Raw genomic sequence first — 19,103 nt, forward strand, 5'->3', positions numbered from 1 at the left:
AAAAAGAAGCAACATTGCGTAATCGTTCCCCATATCTAATGATCCTACTAGAGGTGTGACGTTCCATTACTAGTTTTAAAATGTCACTACTACGTGTCTCGTGGATCCATGGAGCTGCATGTCACCGTTCTGAACTCTAAAATGTGCATATCTGTGCTTGTGTATCTGCGGTTGTGCATCTGTGTGTGTGTGTGTGTGTGTGTGTGTGCTTGTCTGTGTGAATATGGGCTTGGTATATCTGTGATTATCTGTGCTTGTGTTCTTGTGTCTGTGCATGTGTGTGTGTATGTATGTGGGTGTGTGTATGTATGTCTATGAGTGTGTGTTTGTTTGTGTGTGTATGTGTGTGTGTGTGTGTTTGTGTGTGTGTGTAGGGGAAGACAGGAGTGTGATGTAGCAGTGCTGGTGAGGAGGTCGTAGAGGTGTGGTCTGTCCTGGCATCATGGAGCCAGCAGGGGGCGCTCTCTCCCCCCCAGGGCCCAGCCTCGGAGCCCTTCCCTCCCCCCCTGCCCAGAACCCCTCCAGCCTCCATCTCACCTCGCAGGTAAGACCCTTCACCATGGAGACCGGCGCTCCAACACTCCCTGGGCCGACTGACACCATCTAAAGGTCTGCTTCTGAAACTTACCCTTACTCTTCCTCTCTCCCTTCCTTCCCTCTATCCTCCCACCCCGCTCCCCTACACCTCTCTTCCCTCCCCTCCCACCCTCTGCCACCCCCTCCTCCCACCCCCTCCTCCCACCCCGCTCCCCTACACCTCTCTTCCCTCCCCTCCCACCCTCTCCCACCCCCTCCTCCCACCCCCTCCTCCCACCCCGCTCCCCTACTCCCCTCTTCCCTCCCCTCCCACCCTCTCCCACCCCCTCCTCCCACCCCCTCCTCCCACCCCGCTCCCCTACTCCCCTCTTCCCTCCCCTCCCACCCTCTGCCACCCCCTCCTCCCACCCCCTCCTCCCTATCTCCCCTCTCCTCAGCAGTCCTGCTCCCTGCCTGGACTGGATCGTGTCCCCAGCAGAGGCTTGTGGTGTGGGGCACCAGAGGGGGCAGGGGAGGGGGTGTGTGGGAGGGCAGGACAGGGGGGGGGTGAGGGGGGAGGTGAGGGGCTGGATGTAGGGAGGAGAGCACAGAGGAGTTTCAGATCCTCAGCCTTCCCCTCCTCCCTCACCTGGGACTCTGACTCTGAGAAGGAGACATTAGACGGTAATGCTACTTTAATACTACAATAGAGAATGCGAAGTTATGTCACTGTAGGTTAACGATACGTCACGCCGTGTTGCATGTTTTGACGTCGCTGCCATCTTTGCAGGTACACGCCCTTTCCAGCCGGCCAGTCCAAATATGGGAACTTACATTCCCATGGCTCCTGCCTTAATGTCTTCGCCGTCCAATCACGCATTTTATTTCAGAAAACTTCCAGATACTCATGACAACACAAGCTAAAAGCACATATAATTGGTTAAGGGTTTACTGGGGCGTGAATAATAAATGTATCGTCATCATCATCATCCATCTTTTGCCAAGCGGAGCCAGAGTGGATACCATGGGAGATTTCCTACAGTGTTTACCAGTAATTTACTGCTTCAAATTGAAAACAGATGCTATATTTCAATTGACAACAAGTTTTTTTATGTGTTGTAAATTTTGTCAATTAAAAGTCTAAACTTTTTAGTTTAGACTTAGCATTTGTTTGTAGGAGTAACGCGAGTTTTGGACAAAATGACATGATCAGGCTTCTGCGTTGGTGACAGGCAGCTACTGACCGTAGTAGAGCTGTATAGCCTTGTTTTTTAAATAAATAAACATTAGCTAGCTACACTATTTACCCTTTAAGCTAAATATCTATAACTTGTTTGGCCAATTTGATTGTGGAAAAAAGTCTAACCTTTTTAGTTATGGAGAGGAATATAGCTAGCTAGTGCTAACTAGTTTTTTTGGGGGGGGGATTAAATTTTTTCCACTAATCACTAGATTGGTCATAACTTTTGATAACATGATATATTTTCAATCTGCTGTTCTACATTGCCCACAGATTTATGTATATTTCATATGCTCTAAGTTTTCCTCTATCTTGTAATAAAAGTGGTTAAAAATTAAGTTGTATGGACGGAGAAGATTATTGTAAAAATTGGTGTTTGAAATCTTCTTGATAAAGGATGATTTGCCTTAAATAATCGATACACAACGGATGCGGGACAACCTTAGTAAATGTGGCCCAAACAAAACAATGTTGAAATCTACCCAGAATTCAACGCGGCGTGACGTCAACTTCGCATTCTCTATACTATATATACTAATATACTACTACTATACTATATATACTACTAAAATACTATATATACTACTACAATACTATATATACTACTATACTATATATACTACTACTATACTATATATACTACTATACTACTACTATAATAGATATACTACAATACCACTACTATACTATATATACTACTATACTATATTATTACTATACTTGCATTTACATTACATTTAGTCATTTAGAAGACGCTCTTATCCAGAGCGACTTACAGTATTTACAGGGACATTCCCCCGAGGCAAGTAGGGTGAAGTGCCTTGCCCAAGGACACAACGTCATTTGGCACGGCCGGGCATCGAACCAGCAACCTTCTGATTACTAGCCCAATTCCCTAACCACTCAGCCACCTGATTTCCTACTATACTATATATACTACTATACTATACTACTACTATACTATAACTATACTATGTATACTACTATACTATACTACTACTACACTATACTATACTACTACTGTACTATATATACTACTATACTACTACTATACTGTGTATACTATATATATACTACTATACTATATATACTATAACCATACTATATATACTCTATACTACTACTATACTATACTACAGTACTACCCCTACTTACTATATGACATTCTATAGTTTGCTGAAATAGTGAACTACTACTTACTATACTACTTACACTCATGCACTACAGCACACAAGTATGCTACTGTACTCGGAAACTATTACACTACTGCATACTGTTTGTGTCTGTGTATTTACCTGTGGCAGTCACTGGCTATGTGCAGTGATGTTGTTTGTGTGTATGTACGCTTGTGTGTGTTTACATGTGTGTGTGTGTGTACGTGTGTGTGCGTCAGAGGAGGAGCTGCAGCACTTTTCTAATCCTCATGGTCTGGCTGCACACAGCCCCGGATCTCCATCATCTGGACTGAGGTGAGAGAGAGGGAAGAGAGAGGGGAGAGAGAGGGAAGAGAGAGGGGAGAGAGAGGAGAGAGAGGGGAGAGAGAGGGGAGAGAGGGAAGAGAGGGAAGAGAGAGGGGAGAGAGAGGAGAGAGAGGGGAGAGAGAGGGGAGAGACAGGGGAGAGAGAGGGGAGAGAGAGGAGAGAGAAGGGAGAGAGAGGGAAGAGAGGGGAGAGAGAGGGGAGAGAGAGGAGAGAGAAGGGAGAGAGGAGGAGGAAGAGGAAGAGAGGAGGAGCAGGGAGAGTGGAGGGGACAGGGGGAGAGAGAGGGGAGAGGGGGTGAGAGAGAGAGGAGAGAGAGAGAGGGGAGAGAAAGGGAGAGAGAGAGAGAGAGAGGAGAGAGAGAGAGGGGACAGGGGGAGAGAGAGGGGAGAGGGGGTGAGAGAGAGAGGAGAGAGAGATGATGTGGAGAAACAGACAGACAGACCAGATGTTTGTGTAATTGTGACAGTGCTGTCTCCATGGCAGCAGACTATGAGGATAATGATGATGTGTCTGACAGACCCATGTGTAACATGTACCTGTTCTCAGATTGGACAGTGAGGAGGACAAGCCCCTCCCCCTCAAGACACACACAGCCAGTCCATTGGAGGGGCGGAGCTTAGACATGGCAAGCACACAGGAGGATGAGTTAAATACATTACCACTCAGCTCAGCAGAGAGTAAGTATGATGGAGGGAGGAGGGGGTCAGGAGAGAGGGAGAAGGAGGGGGGGGCAGGAGGGAGGGAGGAGGAGGGGGGTCAGGAAGGAGGGAGGGAGGAGGAAGAGAGAGGGATGGGGAGGAGGGGAGGGAGGGAAGAGGAAAGAGAGAGGGTGAAAAAGTGAGGGAGGGGGAAAGGGGGGGGTGAGGAGGAAAGGGAGGGAGGGATGAAGGGAGAAGGAGGGAGGGAGGAAGGGAGAAGGAGGGAGGGAGGAGGTAAAGTAGGGGTTGAGGAGGAGGGGAGGGAGGAAGAGGTGACAGAGGTGAGGGAAAAGGGGTGCAGACAGAACATTTTCACCCTTCTCTCTTTTCATCCACAGCGGCAGACGACAAAGTCTGTAATGCACCTGTGGCCAGCGTCACGCCAAAGACACAACACCAAATCGAGGAGGAGGAGGGGGAGGAGGAGGAGGAGGGAGGTGATGGAGGGATGAATAAGGGAAACGATAGGGAGAGAGATGTGTACAGTTTCCCTGGAGACTCGGACGGAGAGAGCCCCCCCCCTGCGCCCTGGGCCCACTGCACCTTCATCCAGAGGCAGCGCAGGAAGCGGGCTCTGCTGCGCCCCTTCTCTGGCCTGGCTGGCCCACCAACCTGGCAACGCAGCCCACCAACCTGGCAAAGCAGCCCACCAACCTGGCAACGCAGTGCGGCGGGGGCCAGGAGGGGGACCCCAGAACCCCCGCAGGAGGCTGGAGGGGTCGACGACTTCAGAGAGGAGGAGGCGGCGGTTGGGGAGAAAGGAGGAGAGGGAGGTAGAGGAGTAAAGCAAGAGCTGGAGCAGGAGATCTTCACCTGTGTGGAATGTAGCATTTACTTTAAGAAGCAGATCCACCTGCAGGACCACATGACTGAGCATGCCCAGAGCGCATCGGGGGTGGGCAGGAGGGGGGGCCCAGGGAGGGGGGGGCCCAGGGAGGGGGGGGCCCAGGGAGGGGGGGCCCAGGGAGGGGGGGCCCGGGGAGGGGGGGGCCAGGGAGGGGGGGGCGGTTCCGCTGTGTGGAGTGTGGCTGGTGCCTGGCCAGCAGGCTGGCCCTGGCAGAGCACCAGGGATGCCACCAGGAATCCCGCCACAAGATCCTGGAGGGGATCAGGAAGCTGGGGGGCGAGGGGGCCGGAGAAGGGGGGCTGGGTGATGAAGGATGTAGAGAGAGGAAGCTGAGAGGGCCGAGAATGGTAGTCAAGCTTGGCAGCTCAGCCTCAGACCTAGCCCCAGTTCCTGTCCCAGATCCAGTCTCTACCCCAGCCTCCACCCCGGCCTCCACGACGGCATCTAGACGAGGTGTGCACCCAGGCCGCCGGCGCTACTTCTGCTCCAAGTGTGACTTTAGCACCAGGACATCCCAGGCACTGGCCAACCACGCGAAGACCCACAACAGGAAACGCTCCAGTGCCCTGCAGCGCACCTCCACCCGTCTGCGCCCCCAGGCCCAGCCCCCTGGGGGAGACCAGATCTCTGGCCAGAGGGGGTTCAGGGAGCTCCCCGGCTCGGCTCCCCCGTTCCAGACCTCTGGCGCTGGGGAAGCTGAGGAGCTGGGCCCCGTGCCTGGTGCTCACCAGCTCACCGGGCTCTGCTCCACAGCTGAGGGGAGAGTTCCAGAGGGCAGGGCCCCCCCCTTGTCTATGGTGGCCAGGGAGGGGGGCAGCAGCCCCGGGGCTCTACCCCCCAAGCGCCCATCTCTCCGCCCCCCAAGAGAGCTGGCCTTCAAGAGCATCGGGACGCGAAGGACCAGCCGGCGAGGGAGCTCCTCCACTCAGCCTCCACCCACACTGGACAACACCACTAGTCTGCCTGGGGCTGAGCGCCCCCAGGGCCATGACGAGGACCAGGACCAGGGCTCTGATATGTCGGTGCTGCGTCAGAACCGTCTGGGCTCTCAGGTGGAATCCAGACCGGTCACCAGGGCCAGGTGCATGCAAGGTGAGGCCCATCTGAATATAACTGAGTTACCATGGCAACACAACCAATGGGAAACCAGTGGGTTTTGGTTGGTTGTTATGTCATCATTTCACTAGATTAAATACATTTTATTGAGGAAATGGTTGTTTTCATATTTTGTTACGGACAGTTAGCCACCATTAGCTTTTAGCTCATTTAGGGATCTGTTGCTATAGGTGTTGAGTCACGACTCATCTGATGTCTGGATTAGGGTAGACTAGGGTAGCTGTCTGGATTAGGGTAGACTGGGGTAGCTGTCTGGATTAGGGTAGACTGGGGTAGCTGTCTGGATTAGGGTAGACAAGGGTAGCTGTCTGGATTAGGGTAGACTGGGGTAGCTGTCTGGATTAGGGTAGACTAGGGTAGCTGTCTGGATTAGGGTAGACTGGGGTAGCTGTCTGGATTAGGGTAGACTAGGGTAGCTGTCTGGATTAGGGTAGACTAGGGTAGCTGTCTGGATTAGGGTAGACTGGGGTAGCTGTCTGGATTAGGGTAGACTAGGGTAGCTGTCTGGATTAGGGTAGACTGGGGTAGCTGTCTGGATTAGGGTAGACTAGGGTAGCTGTCTGGATTAGGGTAGACTAGGGTAGCTGTCTGGATTAGGGTAGACTAGGGTAGCTGTCTGGATTAGGGTAGACTGGGGTAGCTGTCTGGATTAGGGTAGACTAGGGTATCTGTCTGGATTAGGGTAGACTAGGGTAGCTGTCTAGGCAGACACCTTTACCTGGAGCGACATACAGTAGGGTATTCCAACCTTCAACCTTTCGATCTGCAGTCAAATGCTCTAACTTCTGAGCTACATCGACCACCAGCGATCATTTTACCTTTCTCTCTCTTTTAGATGACACGTCTCCACGACAGCAGAAGCTCCCAGCCTCATGCCCTATTGTGGAGAGGGTTGTGAAGCAGGAGGAAGAGGAGGAGGAGGAGGAAGAGGAGGAGAGGACAGTATCATTAGCTCGGAGTGCGGCCTTCACTAAAAACCACAAAGAAGAAGAGGAGGAGGAAGATGAAGAAGAGAGAGTGAGGCGTTTCCTGGCGGAGAGCATCCTGGCTGAGGAAGAGGAGGAGGAAGGTGAGGAGGAGGAGAGCGGGATCCTGAGAGGCGTGGACAGGAAGTGCCCCTACTGCCCCGACCACTTCCACAATGGAATCGGCCTGGCCAATCATGTGAGAGGGCACCTGAATCGAGTGGGCGTGAGCTACAATGTCCGTCACTTTATCTCCCCGGAAGAAGTGAACGCCATCGAGAGGAAGTTCTCTTACCAGAAGAAGAAGAAGAAAGGTCTGTAGCTCTCCTCTCATTGGCTGACCAGAGTATATAACACTCTAACACAGCCTATCAGATGTGCGGATGCACTTCCCTTTATAGAATACACACCTTTAATTTAGCCCTCTAACCCCTGTGACCTTATGTAACCTAGCTGAGATGTGGTTACTTTACACTGTGTCTGGTAGCTGAGATGTTACTTTAGACTGTGTCTGATAGCTGAGATGTTACTTTACACTGTGTCTGGTAGCTGAGATGTGCTTACTTTAGACTGTGTCTGGTAGCTGAGATGTTACTTTACACTGTGTCTGGTAGCTGAGATGTGGTTACTGTACACTGTGTCTGGTAGCTGAGATGTTACTTTACACTGTGTCTGGTAGCTGAGATGTGGTTACTGTACACTGTGTCTGGTAGCTGAGATGTGACTTTACACTGTGTCTGGTAGCTGAGATGTGGTTACTGTACACTGTGTCTGGTAGCTGAGATGTGGTTACTTTACACTGTGTCTGGTAGCTGAAATGTTACTTTACACTGTGTCTGGTAGCTGAAATGTTACTTTACACTGTGTCTGGTAGCTGAGATGTTAATGTACACTGTGTCTGGTAGCTGAGATGTGGTTACTGTACACTGTGTCTGGTAGCTGAGATGTGGTTAAAACTGTCTGCTAAATGAATAAAATGTACATTTTAAACAGGCCTCCTGTTCACCCCTCCCCCTTCCTCCTCCTCCCTCCCGCCTCCCCCCTCCCAGTCGCCAACTTCGACCCGGACACCTTCAGTGTGATGCGCTGTGAGTTCTGCAGCGCTGGTTTCGACACGCGGGCAGGTCTGTCCAGCCACGCCCGCGCCCACCTGCGAGACTTTGGCATCACCAACTGGGAGGTGACTGTCTCGCCCATCCACATTCTGCGGGAGCTGTTCTCCAGCCGCCCCGACCTGGCCCTCCCCACCGCGCCCCCGCGCAGCCCCGGGACCCAGGAGGACGAGGGGGAGGAGGAAGGAGGAGAGAGGACGAGAGCTGCCTCTAAGTCCAGCCTGGTGTCCCTGCCGCTCCCCCAGGCCTGGATGGAGGAGCCCCGGAGAGAGCATGCTGACGGTGGGTGTGTGGGTGTGCCTGGAGGGTGTGCCTGGAGGGTGTGTGTGGGTGTGCCTGGAGGGTGTGTGTGGGTGTGCCTGGAGGGTGTGTGTGGGTGTGACTGGAGGGTGTGTGTGGGTGTGCCTGGAGGGTGTGTGTGGGTGTGCCTGGAGGGTGTGTGTGTGGGTGTGACTGGAGGGTGTGTGTGGGTGTGCCTGGAGGGTGTGTGTGGGTGTGTGTGGGTGTGCCTGGAGGGTGTGTGTGGGTGTGACTGGAGGGTGTGTGTGGGTGTGACTGGAGGGTGTGTGTGGGTGTGCCTGGAGGGTGTGTGTGGGTGTGTGTGGGTGTGCCTGGAGGGTGTGTGTGGGTGTGACTGTAGGGTGTGTGTGGGTGTGCCTGGAGGGTGTGTGTGGGTGTGCATGGAGGGTGTGTGTGGGTGTGACTGGAGGGTGTGTGTGGGTGTGACTGGAGGGTGTGTGTGGGTGTGCCTGGAGGGTGTGTGTGGGTGTGCCTGGAGGGTGTGTGTGGGTGTGACTGGAGGGTGTGTGTGGGTGTGACTGGAGGGTGTGTGTGGGTGTGCCTGGAGGGTGTGTGTGGGTGTGCATGGAGGGTGTGTGTGGGTGTGACTGGAGGGTGTGTGTGGGTGTGACTGGAGGGTGTGAGTGGGTGTGCCTGGAGGGTGTGAGTGGGTGTGCCTGGAGGGTGTGTGTGGGTGTGACTGGAGGGTGTGTGTGGGTGTGACTGGAGGGTGTGAGTGGGTGTGCCTGGAGGGTGTGAGTGGGTGTGCCTGGAGGGTGTGAGTGTTTTAATAATACCTGTGGTGTGAGGTTGTGGTCGTGGGGAGATTCTGAGGTTGTGGTTGATGTGAGGTTGTCCTCAGAGTGAAGTTCTAGTCTGTGTGTCTTTGTGGTCAGTGAGATATTGTGGTCAGTGTGAGGGTGTGGTCTGTGTGGGGTGTGGTGGTGTGGTTGTAGTACGTTGGGGGCAGTATATGTTTGTGGTCAGTGTCAATTTCTGGCCAGTGCAAGGTTGTGGTCAGTATAAGGTTGCTTTCCGTATGACTTTGTGGTTAGTAAGTTTATAGTCAGTGAAAGGTAGTCATCATTCTGAGCTTGTGGTCAGTTTGCGGTTTTAATCAGTCTGAGTTTGTGGTCAAAGTGCAGTTGTGGTCAGTATTGCGTGCGGTGGGTAGTGGTCAGTAGCCTTGCTGTTAGGGTCCAGCTCTCTCACAGATGGCCCAGTTCAGCTGCAGCATGTCCGTTTCCATGACGGACTAGGCTGCGTGAAGGAACCGGCAGACAAGGCGTTAACGGCAGTGTTTCGGGCTGTGATTGGTAGCTTGCAGCCGTACTGAGGGGCTGTGATCCCCGCGGTAGGACTTTTCTGCTTCCAGCCTCCCGCCTCGGCTCGATTGGTCACGCCTTAGCTTAGCAGTGCATATGGGGGCAAAATGGCTGCTTCCACCGCCCCGCATTCCCAAACAATAGCGGAAAAACTGTCAGGATACAGATGCCGGGATTCCAGCGCTCTGCAGCTTCTGAGCGGTGAGTAGCTCATCTCACCGTCATTACCGTGCAACTTGTGTTCTTTCGCGGTGGTCCTGCAACAATGTCGCACGTCGCGTCTGATCCCGCATCTCGGAGAGTCTGTCAGATTGTCTTCAGACACAACAGCCATCAGAAACTCCAGACGTACGAGACCGTTAAAAATCCCTGCCGCGCGGGTCAGGTATGACAAAGTCAAAAGCTTATCGCGCGCTCATGTCATTGTTGCAGGTGAACAAGGTCTTGCAGGTGTTGAGGAATGTGATTTTGCAACTTGGATGCAGGACTGCCAGATGTGTGATTTATTATGTGCGTCTAGAGTGACGTTCGCCGTTTCCAATACAGTACTGCAGAGTCTGTAAAATAACCTACAGTTCCCCAATCCTCGCCATTTTACTTTCCTGTGATATTTTGATTGAGAACGCGTTGTTCTTTATCGCATGAATGAGTTCGTGTATTCATAAGCATGACAAAGACGGGACCGATCATGTTGCTGCTATTCACGTAACTAGTTTAGATCTTAGTTAGAAAATGAAGTGTCACTTTTGCATCCTTAAGTGTCGGGTTGCTAAATGGAACATAGCCAAGTCCGCCTGGATTTCAAACTCAAGTCTCGTGGAGTAAGGTAGTCTAGGCTACTGGTCCAACTTAGTGTTGTTTAAATATTTCAACGTAATATTAGGATCGGTTACGTTTGTGGAGGTGATAAGCATCGGTGTCACTCGGGTGCTGCCACAGACCAGGAGGCGGGCGAGACGCCTATACCAGACAACAAGCTTTGTCTGTCTACGCGTCTCTTTTGATTTACTGGTTTGTCGCATAACATGGCACTTTGGTCCCACAAATGCAGTGTCGGAATGAATTGGGGCGTTTCAATATAGACCGGATACAGATTCTCCCGTATAGCGTTACAGGCCACTAATAAAAACAATACATAGTTTATTAAACGCTCAAAGAAGGATTTTTTGCGCTGTTTCCTCCGTTTGGTGATTAACGGTGGTTAGCCAACTGGGATCCTAATAGCATATTTGACCCCTAAACCTAAAAAAGTGCTGTAGGTCTACAGTTTTAATTGCTATCGATTAATATGATCAAATATATGTTTATATCTTGTCTATCTTCACATATGTTTATTTGCATTTGGTCATATAAATTTAATTTTCGATTGAAAATACAAGATTTTTATTCCCAGAAAGGATTTGTTTGGCGGTGTGTATATTCTACACTTCAACACAACAGGAATACACCATTCAAGCTTGTATAACATGACTGTAGACCCTTCCTCACATTTCTGGTGTGTTCCGTCTCAGGTGAGGAGGGAGAGGAGGAGGGAGAGGAAGAGGAAGAGGAGGAAGAGGAGGAGGAGGAGAAGGAGATGCCAGACCAGTCCAGTCCCAGTGCTACCAGCCCAGCCTCCAGGAGAGGTCTGTTCTCCCTGGACGATGAGGACTCCAGCCCCAGGGAGCAGCTCAGCTCCAGGGGTAAGCCCGCTCTGCCTCCTCACTCCCCAGCATACTGGCCCTTTGTCACAGCATACTGGCCTGGGTCACAGCATACTGGCCTGGGTCACAGCTTGCCTCATCTGGTGTAGTCCCTAAGCGAGTGTCATGTGTTCTAGCCTGACTCTAGTTATGTGTTCTAGTGTAACTGTGGTTTCGAATGTGGTTCTAAGTGAGTGAGGTTCTAAGTGAGTGAGGTTCTAAGTGAGTGAGGTTCTAAGTGAGTGAGGTTCTAAGTGAGTGAGGTTCTAAGTGAGTGAGGTTCTAAGTGAGTGAGGTTCTAAGCGTGGTTCTGTGTTCCAGGGGGCCTGCTGAGGTGTGATCTGTGCGGCGCTCCGTTCGAGACGAGGCGTGGCCTCTCCAGCCACGCCCGCTCACACCTGCGCCAGCTGGGCGTCGGCCTATCAGAGAGCAGCGGCGCTCCCATCCACCTGCTCTATCAGATCACCAAGGAGCGCGGCCACGAACTCCCTGTCGTCAAGACCACCCCGTCGCCCCGCCCCCCTATCGCCAAGACGACCCCGTCGCCCCTCCCAGCACTGGCCTCCCAGAAGCAAGAGTGTGATGAAGACATGGACTCTGAAGACAAGCCTGTCTCTCTCTCCCCCCTGGCCCCCACCCCCTCTCCAGCCTCATCCCCCCCTCCCCCCGCCCTTGCCCGGCCCTACCCGCCCTCCCCCTCGTCCTCCCCCTTCTCCTCCCCCGGGGTGAGGAAAGCCCCCATCTCCTCCCTGCTGCCGGTGTCCTCCCCGCTGCGCCCCTCCGGGGGCGGGAGGAGTTTAGCCGACCCCAGCAGCAGCAAGCCCTTCTGGGCCCCCCAGGAGACCGATGCCCCTCTCAACCTCAGTAAGACACACACACACTCTCACACACATTTAGACATTTACATTTTGTCATTTAGCAGACACTCTATCCAGAGCGACTTACAGTAAGTACAGGGACATTCCCCCGAGGCAAGTAGGGTGAAGTGCCTTGCCCAGGGACACAACATAATTTCCACTGCCGAACCAGCAACCTTCTGATTACTAGCCCGATTCCCTAACCGCTCAGCCACCTGACTCCCACCTGACACACACACACACAGACACGCTCTCACACACACACACACACGCTCGCGCTCTCTCTCACACACACACACACTGTGTATTGTTATGTATAGTTCCGTGTTATTAGGCCTCCGGTGGTTAAACATCATTGTGACAGAGGATACATGTTCTTCCACCTGCAGCCCTGGAGGTGGACCCCACCAAGGACATCATCTGCCAGCTGTGTGGGGCGTGGTTCGAGACCAGGAAGGGTCTGTCCAGCCACGCCCGTGCCCACCTGCGCCACTTTGGGGTAGAGTACTCTGAGTCCAGGGGCTCCCCCATCGACCTGCTGGACCAGCTCATCCACACGGACGACTTCAAGCACAGGGCCTCCACCCTCTCCTCCACCCTCACCTCCCCCAAACGCCCCCTCTCCTCCTCCTCCTCGCCCCTCCTCTACAAGGTCACATCCGTCGGGGGAGGGGCAGGGTCCAAAGCTACCTCATCTCTGATTGGTCCAGCTCCGAAGCGTGCCAAGCCCTCCCAGATACAAGTCTTCCGTCTGAGTGGTGAGCTGATGCCCCTCCCCCACAGTGAGTAGGCCACGCCCCCATCATCATCATGTTCACCCTCCTGGGGTCGATCTCAAGGGCAGGTTCATGGACTGTTTCCCTGGTGACGTGTAGAGAGCTGTGTTGTTGCTGTGTTCTGATCGCTTCTCCCTGCCCAGGTGAGCCTACCAAGGAGATCGCCTGTGAGTTCTGCGGAGAGTTCTTCGAGAACCGCAAGGGCCTGTCCAGCCACGCCCGCTCTCACCTGCGCCAGATGGGCATCACAGAGTGGACGGTGAACGGCTCCCCCATCGACACCCTCCGGGAGGTCATCACCCACCGGGGCCTTCCCTGCGCCCTCCCCCTCCGCCCCCTCAAAACCCCCCCCCCCTCCCCCGGGCCCTCCCCTGCCTCCCCCTCCTCTGCCGTCACCTTGCTGAGCCGTCTTCCCTTCGCCTTCGCCCACCCCTCCGCCTCCCCCACGCCCGCACGCAAGCCGACCGCCCCTCCCCCCGCAGCCTCCTCCCTGGTCGCCAAGCTGAAGCCAGAGCCTGTGCAGCTGGAGGTGACCCTGGGGGGCAGGGGGGCCGGGGGGGGAAGGAGGTTTGGGTCAGAGGCGCTGAAGTCCTGGAGCAGCTCTGACGGGATGCTGCCCCTCAACCTGGGTGAGCCTGCTGGTGTGTGTGTGTATGTGTGGTGTGTGTGGTGTGTGTGGTGTGTGTGTGTGTGTGTGGTGTGTGGTGTGTGTATGTGTGGTGTGACTGGGGTGCTGTCTGTGTGTTTAGATGAATCTGACTGGTACTTAAGATGTCTATACACGTCAACACGACATATATACAGTTAGGTCCATAAGTATTTGGACATTGACACAATTTTCATAATTTTGGCTCTGTATACCACCACAATGGATTTGAAATGAAACAATCAAGATGTGCTTTAAGTGCAGACTTTCAGATTTAATTTCAGGGTATTTACATACAAATCAGGTGAACGGTGTAGGAATTACAACAATTTTATATGTGCCCCCCCCCCTTTTTAAGGGACCAAAAATAATTGGACAAACAACAATCATAAATCTAATTGTCACTTTTAATACTTGGTTGCAAATCCTTTGCAGTCAATGACAGCCTGAAGTCTGGAACCCATATACATCACCAGACGCTGGGTTTCGTCCCTGGTGATGCTCTGCCAGGCCTCTACTGCAACTGTCTTCAGTTCCTGCTTGTTCTTGGGGCATTTCCCCAGTTTTGTCTTTAGCAAGTGAAATGCATGCTCAATTGGATTTAGGTCAGGTGATTGACTTGGCCATTGCAGAACATTCCACTTTTTTGCCTTAAAAAACGCTTTGGTTGCTTTCGCAGTATGCTTCGGGTCATTGTCCATCTGCACTGTGAAGCGCCGTCCTATGAGTTTCGAAGCATTTGGCTGAATCTGAGCAGATAATATTGCCCGAAACACTTCAGAATTCATCCTACTGCTTTTGTCAGCAGTCACATCATCGATAAATACAAGGGAACCAGTTCCATTGGCAGCCATACATGCCCACGCCATAACACTACCTCCACCATGCTTCACTGATGAGGTGGTATGCTTTGGATCATGAGCAGTTCCTTCCCTTCTCCATACTCTTCTCTTCCCATCATTCTGGTACAAGTTGATCTTGGTCTCATCTGTCCATAGGATGTTGTTCCAGAACTGTACAGGCTCTTTTAGATGTTTTTTGGCAAACTCTAATCTGGTCTTCCTGTTTTTGAGACTGACCAATGGTTTACATCTTGTGGTGAACCCTCTGTATTTACTCTGGTGAAGTCTTCTCTTAATTGTTGACTTTGACACAGATACGCCTACCTCCTGGAGAGTGTTCTTGATCTGGCCAACTGTTGTGAAGGGGTTTTTCTTCACCAGGGAAAGAATTCTTCTGTCATCCACCACAGTTGTTTTCCGTGGTCTTCCGGGTCTTTTGGTGTTGCTGAGCTCACCAGTGCGTTCTTTCTTTTTAAGAATGTACCAAACAGTTGATTTGGCCACACCTAATGTTTTTGCTATCTCTCTGATAGGTTTGTTTTGATTTTTCAGCCTAACGATGGCTTGCTTCACTGATGGTGACAGCTCTTTGGACTTCATATTGAGAGTTGACAGCAACAGATTCCAAACACAAATACCATACTTGAAATGAACTCTAGACCTTTTATCTGCTCCTTGTCAATGAAATAACGAACTCCCTTTATGAGGGAATAACATACACCTGGCCATGGAACAGCTGAGCAGCCAATTGTCCAATTACTTTTGGTCCCTTAAAAAGGGGGGGCCACATATAAAATGTATTGTAATTCCTACACCGTTCACCTGATTTGGATGTAAATACCCTGAAATTAAAGCTGAAAGTCTGCACTTAAAGCACATCTTGATTGTTTCATTTCAAATCCATTGTGGTGGTATACAGAGCCAAAATGATGAAAATTGTGTCAATGTCCAAATACTTATGGACCTAACTGTATGTCGTGTTCCTCTGGATGAAGGAATCGGCTGAGTGAAAGCAGTGTAACATGGAGTTGACAGGCTCCAGCCGGTGGCTGTGGTGGTTTGTGATGAGGACTTTCACACCCTTACTTCCCTCCTCAGCCGTGGCCCAGGAGGCGGAGCCTACGAGAGACATCCGCTGTGAGTTCTGCGGAGAGTTCTTCGAGAACCGCAAGGGCCTGTCCAGCCACGCCCGCTCTCACCTGCGCCAGATGGGCATCACAGAGTGGACGGTTAACGGCTCACCCATCGACACCCTCCGGGAGGTCATGCTCCAGAGGGGGGGCGCCCAGTCCCCCCCACCAACCCCGGGGGTGAAGAGGGAGGGAGGGGGGGCCTGGGAGGGAGGGGGGGCGGGGCTTAGCTTCCAGAGGAAGTCCGCCCTCAACCTGCTCCACTCTGGGTCCCGCCTCCATCGCCACGGCCTGGGGTCTCTATCCCCTGGCCCCCTTGGGGGGAAGCTGCTAGGGGCCGTGCCCCTGGGGAAGAGGCCCCTGCTGCTGGAGACCCCCACGCCCCCAGGGGCTTTCTCCCCCCAGGCCCCCCTGCCTCCTGACCTGCCCTTCAGGGGGAAGTCCTCCCCAGACAAGCAGGCCGCCGGGCACCAGGGTAGGCCACACACACACACACACCACACACTTACATACACACACTCACACACCCTGATACACCCTTCATCTACTCATACACTTCATTATGACTGGAGCTGTTTACTCTCACCTCCCTCTCCTCCCCCCCTCCGTCCTGTCTCTCCTCCGGTCCCTCCCTCCCCCCTCCCTCTCCTCCCCCCCTCCGTCCTGTCTCTCCTCCGGTCCCTCCCTCCCCCCTCCCTCTCCTCCCCCCCTCCGTCCTGTCTCTCCTCCGGTCCCTCCCCCCTCTCACTCCTCCCACTCCTCCCCCTCTCCCTCCAGATGCCAGCTGTGAGTTGTGTGGGTTCTACTTTGAGAACCGCAAGGCCCTGGCCAGCCACGCCCGGGCTCACCTGCGGCAGTTTGGCGTGACGGAGTGGTGCGTGAACGGCTCCCCCATCGAGACGCTGAGCGCCTGGATGAAGAGCCGACCTCCCAGGCTGCTGGACATGCACCGCTGCTACACACAGGGCAGCCGGAGAGAGCCCCCACGCATGGTCTGTCTGTGTGTGTGTGCGTGTCTGCATGTGTGTGTGTCTGTCTGTAGGGTGGGAGAATACGTAGGGTTAGGGATCCTGTTGTTGAGAGATCCTGTTGTCTACCTGTCTCTCTACCTGTCTCTCTCCTCTCTCAACCTGTCTGTCTCCTCTCTCTACCTGTCTCTCTCTACCTGTCTCTCTCCTCTCTCTACCTGTCTCTCCTCTATTTAACTGTCTCTCCTCTCTCTACCTGTCTCTCTTTACCTGTCTCTCTCTACCTGTCTCTCTCTACCTGTCTCTCTCCTCTCTACCTGTCTCTCTCCTCTCTACCTGTCTCTCCTCTCTGTCTCTCTCCTCTCTACCTATCTGTATTTTGTGGTCTCTAGGTACCAGCTGTGTGGACCAGGGTCAAGGTCAGGACTAGAAAAGGGCTAAATACACTTACTCTTCCCTTCTCCCCCACCTCTCCTTTCTCCCCCATCCCTCTCCTCCTCCTCCTCTCCTCCACCTCTCCTTTCTCCCTCATCCCTCTCCTCTTCCTCCTCTCCCCCACCTCTCCTTTCTTCCCCATCCCTCTCCTCCTCCTCCTCTCCCCCACTTCTCCTTTCTTCCCCATCCCTCTCCTCCTCCTCCTCTCCTCCTCCTCTGTTTTAGAAGAGCAGCTCATCCGTGTCTCCGTCCTCCTCCCCCGACCACGCCCTCTCCTCCTCCCAGTGTGGGGTGGGCGTGTCCCCCGGGGCCCATGTGGGCGTGGCCCGGAGTGCAGGGGCTGAATCTGGACCCTTCTCCGCTCCATCCACCCGGCCCAGCCCTGCCACACACTCACACACGCTCACACACCCACAAGTGGCTCGCAGTGAACTCAACGTCCGTCTGCCAAGAGGTAAGGGAGTTACGCTCACACACACACACACCGTGTGTTGACACACACTCAAACATACACACACTTCTTGCCTGTGTCTGTTCCTCATATGTGCCTCCTGGTCTCTCCTGGTTCCTCCTGGTCTCTCCTGGTGCCACATGGTGCCTCCTGGTCACTCCTGGTTCCTCCTGGTCTCTCCTGGTCTCTCCTGGTGCCTCCAGGTTTTGAGAGGCGCCCCCCCAAGCATCCGTCCCACCCTGAGGAGGGAGAGGGGGACAGTGCCCCCCCCAGGCCCCCCCGCTCCGGCACTGTCCCTTCCCTGGTCCCCAGGCCCCCCTCCTCCCCCCTGGTCACCCTGGTGGGCAAGCTCTACACACTCAAGTGCCGGTGAGTGAGCCCCGGCACCACACACACTTCAGAACAAGACATGTACACACACACAGAAACGCACACAAGGTAGTTTTTCTATCTTAGTGGGAGATTCACTTCCATTCAAAATCGTTTCATCTCTAACCCCTAACCCTAACCATAACCATGTGTGTGTGTGTATACGTGTGTATGTGTGTCAGGTTCTGTGAGGTGGAGTTCCAGGGGCCTCTGTCCATCCAGGAGGCCTGGATCCGTCACCTGCAGCAGCACATCCTGCAACTCAACTACACCAAGCCTGCCTCCCCCTGCGCTGCCCCTGGCCCTGCCTCCCCCTGCGCTGCCCCCGTCCCTGCCTCCCCCTGCGCGGCCCCCGGCCCTGCCTCCCCTTGCGCTGCCCCCGGCCCTGCCTCCGGCCCTGCCTCCCCTTGCGCTGCCCCCGACCCTGCCCCCGGCCCTGCCTCCCCCTCCGCTGCCCCCGGCCGTGCCTCCCCTTCAGCTGCCCCCGGCCCTGCCTCCCCCTGCACTGCCCCCGGCCCTGCCTCCGGCCCTGCCTCCCCCTCCGCTGCCCCCGGCCCTGCCTCCCCTTCAGCTGCCCCCGGCCCTGCCTCCCCCAGACCCCCCTCCTTCGCTGTCCCCCCAGTCCTGGATGCCCCAGCCTCTACCTCCTCTCCATCCCTAGCCGCCCCCCACCCTCCCAGCCCCTCTACCTCCCCCACCGCTCAGTCCCTTCCTCCTGCTACCCCCCCAGCCTCCCCCAGCCTTCCTCCTGCCTCCCCCAACAACTTCTCTGCCTCCAACCCCAGCCCTGTCATGACCACAGCCTCCGCCCCTGCCTTGTAGGGCCCCCCCATCCCAGCCTCCGCCCCCATATATTGAACCCACCCCCTCCCCACACACACATCCTTGTCTCCAAAGAGTTCCCAGAATCCCGAGCACCTTCTTGAGACGGTTCCAAAGCCCTGTTACCTTGGGAACGGAGTCCTCCCGGCCTCCAGGGGACTGAGAAGCCTGTTGCCAAGGGAACCTCGGACAGGGGGTGGAGGGGTGGGTGGATGAGGGGATGAGGGGTGGGTGGATGAGGGGATGAGGGGTGGGTGGATGAGGGGATGAGGGGTGTGTGGATGAGGGGATGAGGGGTGTGTGGATGAGGGGATGAGGGGTGGGTGGATGAGGGGATGAGGGGTGGGTGGATGAGGGGATGAGGGGTGTGTCGATGAGGGGATGAGGGGTGGGTGGATGAGGGGATGAGGGGTGTGTGGCCTGTGTCTAACTATACCTGCCAATAAGAAGTTTGTTGGTGTGGATCTGATCACAATACATCGACTCTTTCACCTGGACCCAACATCTAGGATGGACAAGCCCCTACCCCTGTCCACGTAGGGCAGA

The 19,103-nt window shown here is 54.2% G+C and overlaps 1 protein-coding gene across 1 annotated transcript; it reads left to right on the forward strand.

Moving 5' to 3' along the window:
* Positions 1–442: 442 nt before the first annotated feature.
* On the forward strand, positions 443–18,557 carry LOC136938024 (protein Wiz-like). Its single transcript, XM_067231233.1, has 17 exons — positions 443–544; positions 975–1,200; positions 3,150–3,225; positions 3,784–3,914; positions 4,274–4,846; positions 4,930–5,874; positions 6,734–7,177; positions 7,913–8,257; positions 11,380–11,382; positions 11,583–12,125; positions 12,508–12,900; positions 13,038–13,523; positions 15,481–15,987; positions 16,290–16,504; positions 17,141–17,369; positions 17,570–17,735; positions 17,918–18,557. Exons 1-17 carry the CDS (start codon positions 443–445, stop codon positions 18,555–18,557), a joined length of 6,024 nt encoding a protein of 2,007 aa, XP_067087334.1.
* The last annotated feature ends 546 nt before the right edge of the window (positions 18,558–19,103 follow it).

The sequence above is a fragment of the Osmerus mordax genome, chromosome 3 (genome assembly GCF_038355195.1).
Source record: "Osmerus mordax isolate fOsmMor3 chromosome 3, fOsmMor3.pri, whole genome shotgun sequence".
NCBI lineage: Eukaryota > Metazoa > Chordata > Actinopteri > Osmeriformes > Osmeridae > Osmerus > Osmerus mordax.

Excerpts from the sequence above, each read along its gene's own strand:
- LOC136938024 (XM_067231233.1), top strand. The coding sequence starts at position 443 with ATGGAGCCAGCAGGGGGCGCTCTCTCCCCCCCAGGGCCCAGCCTCGGA. Across the intron at positions 3,915-4,273 it reads ACCACTCAGCTCAGCAGAGA|CGGCAGACGACAAAGTCTGT; the intron begins GTAAGTATGATG and ends TTTCATCCACAG. Across the intron at positions 17,370-17,569 it reads CAACGTCCGTCTGCCAAGAG|GTTTTGAGAGGCGCCCCCCC; the intron begins GTAAGGGAGTTA and ends TGGTGCCTCCAG.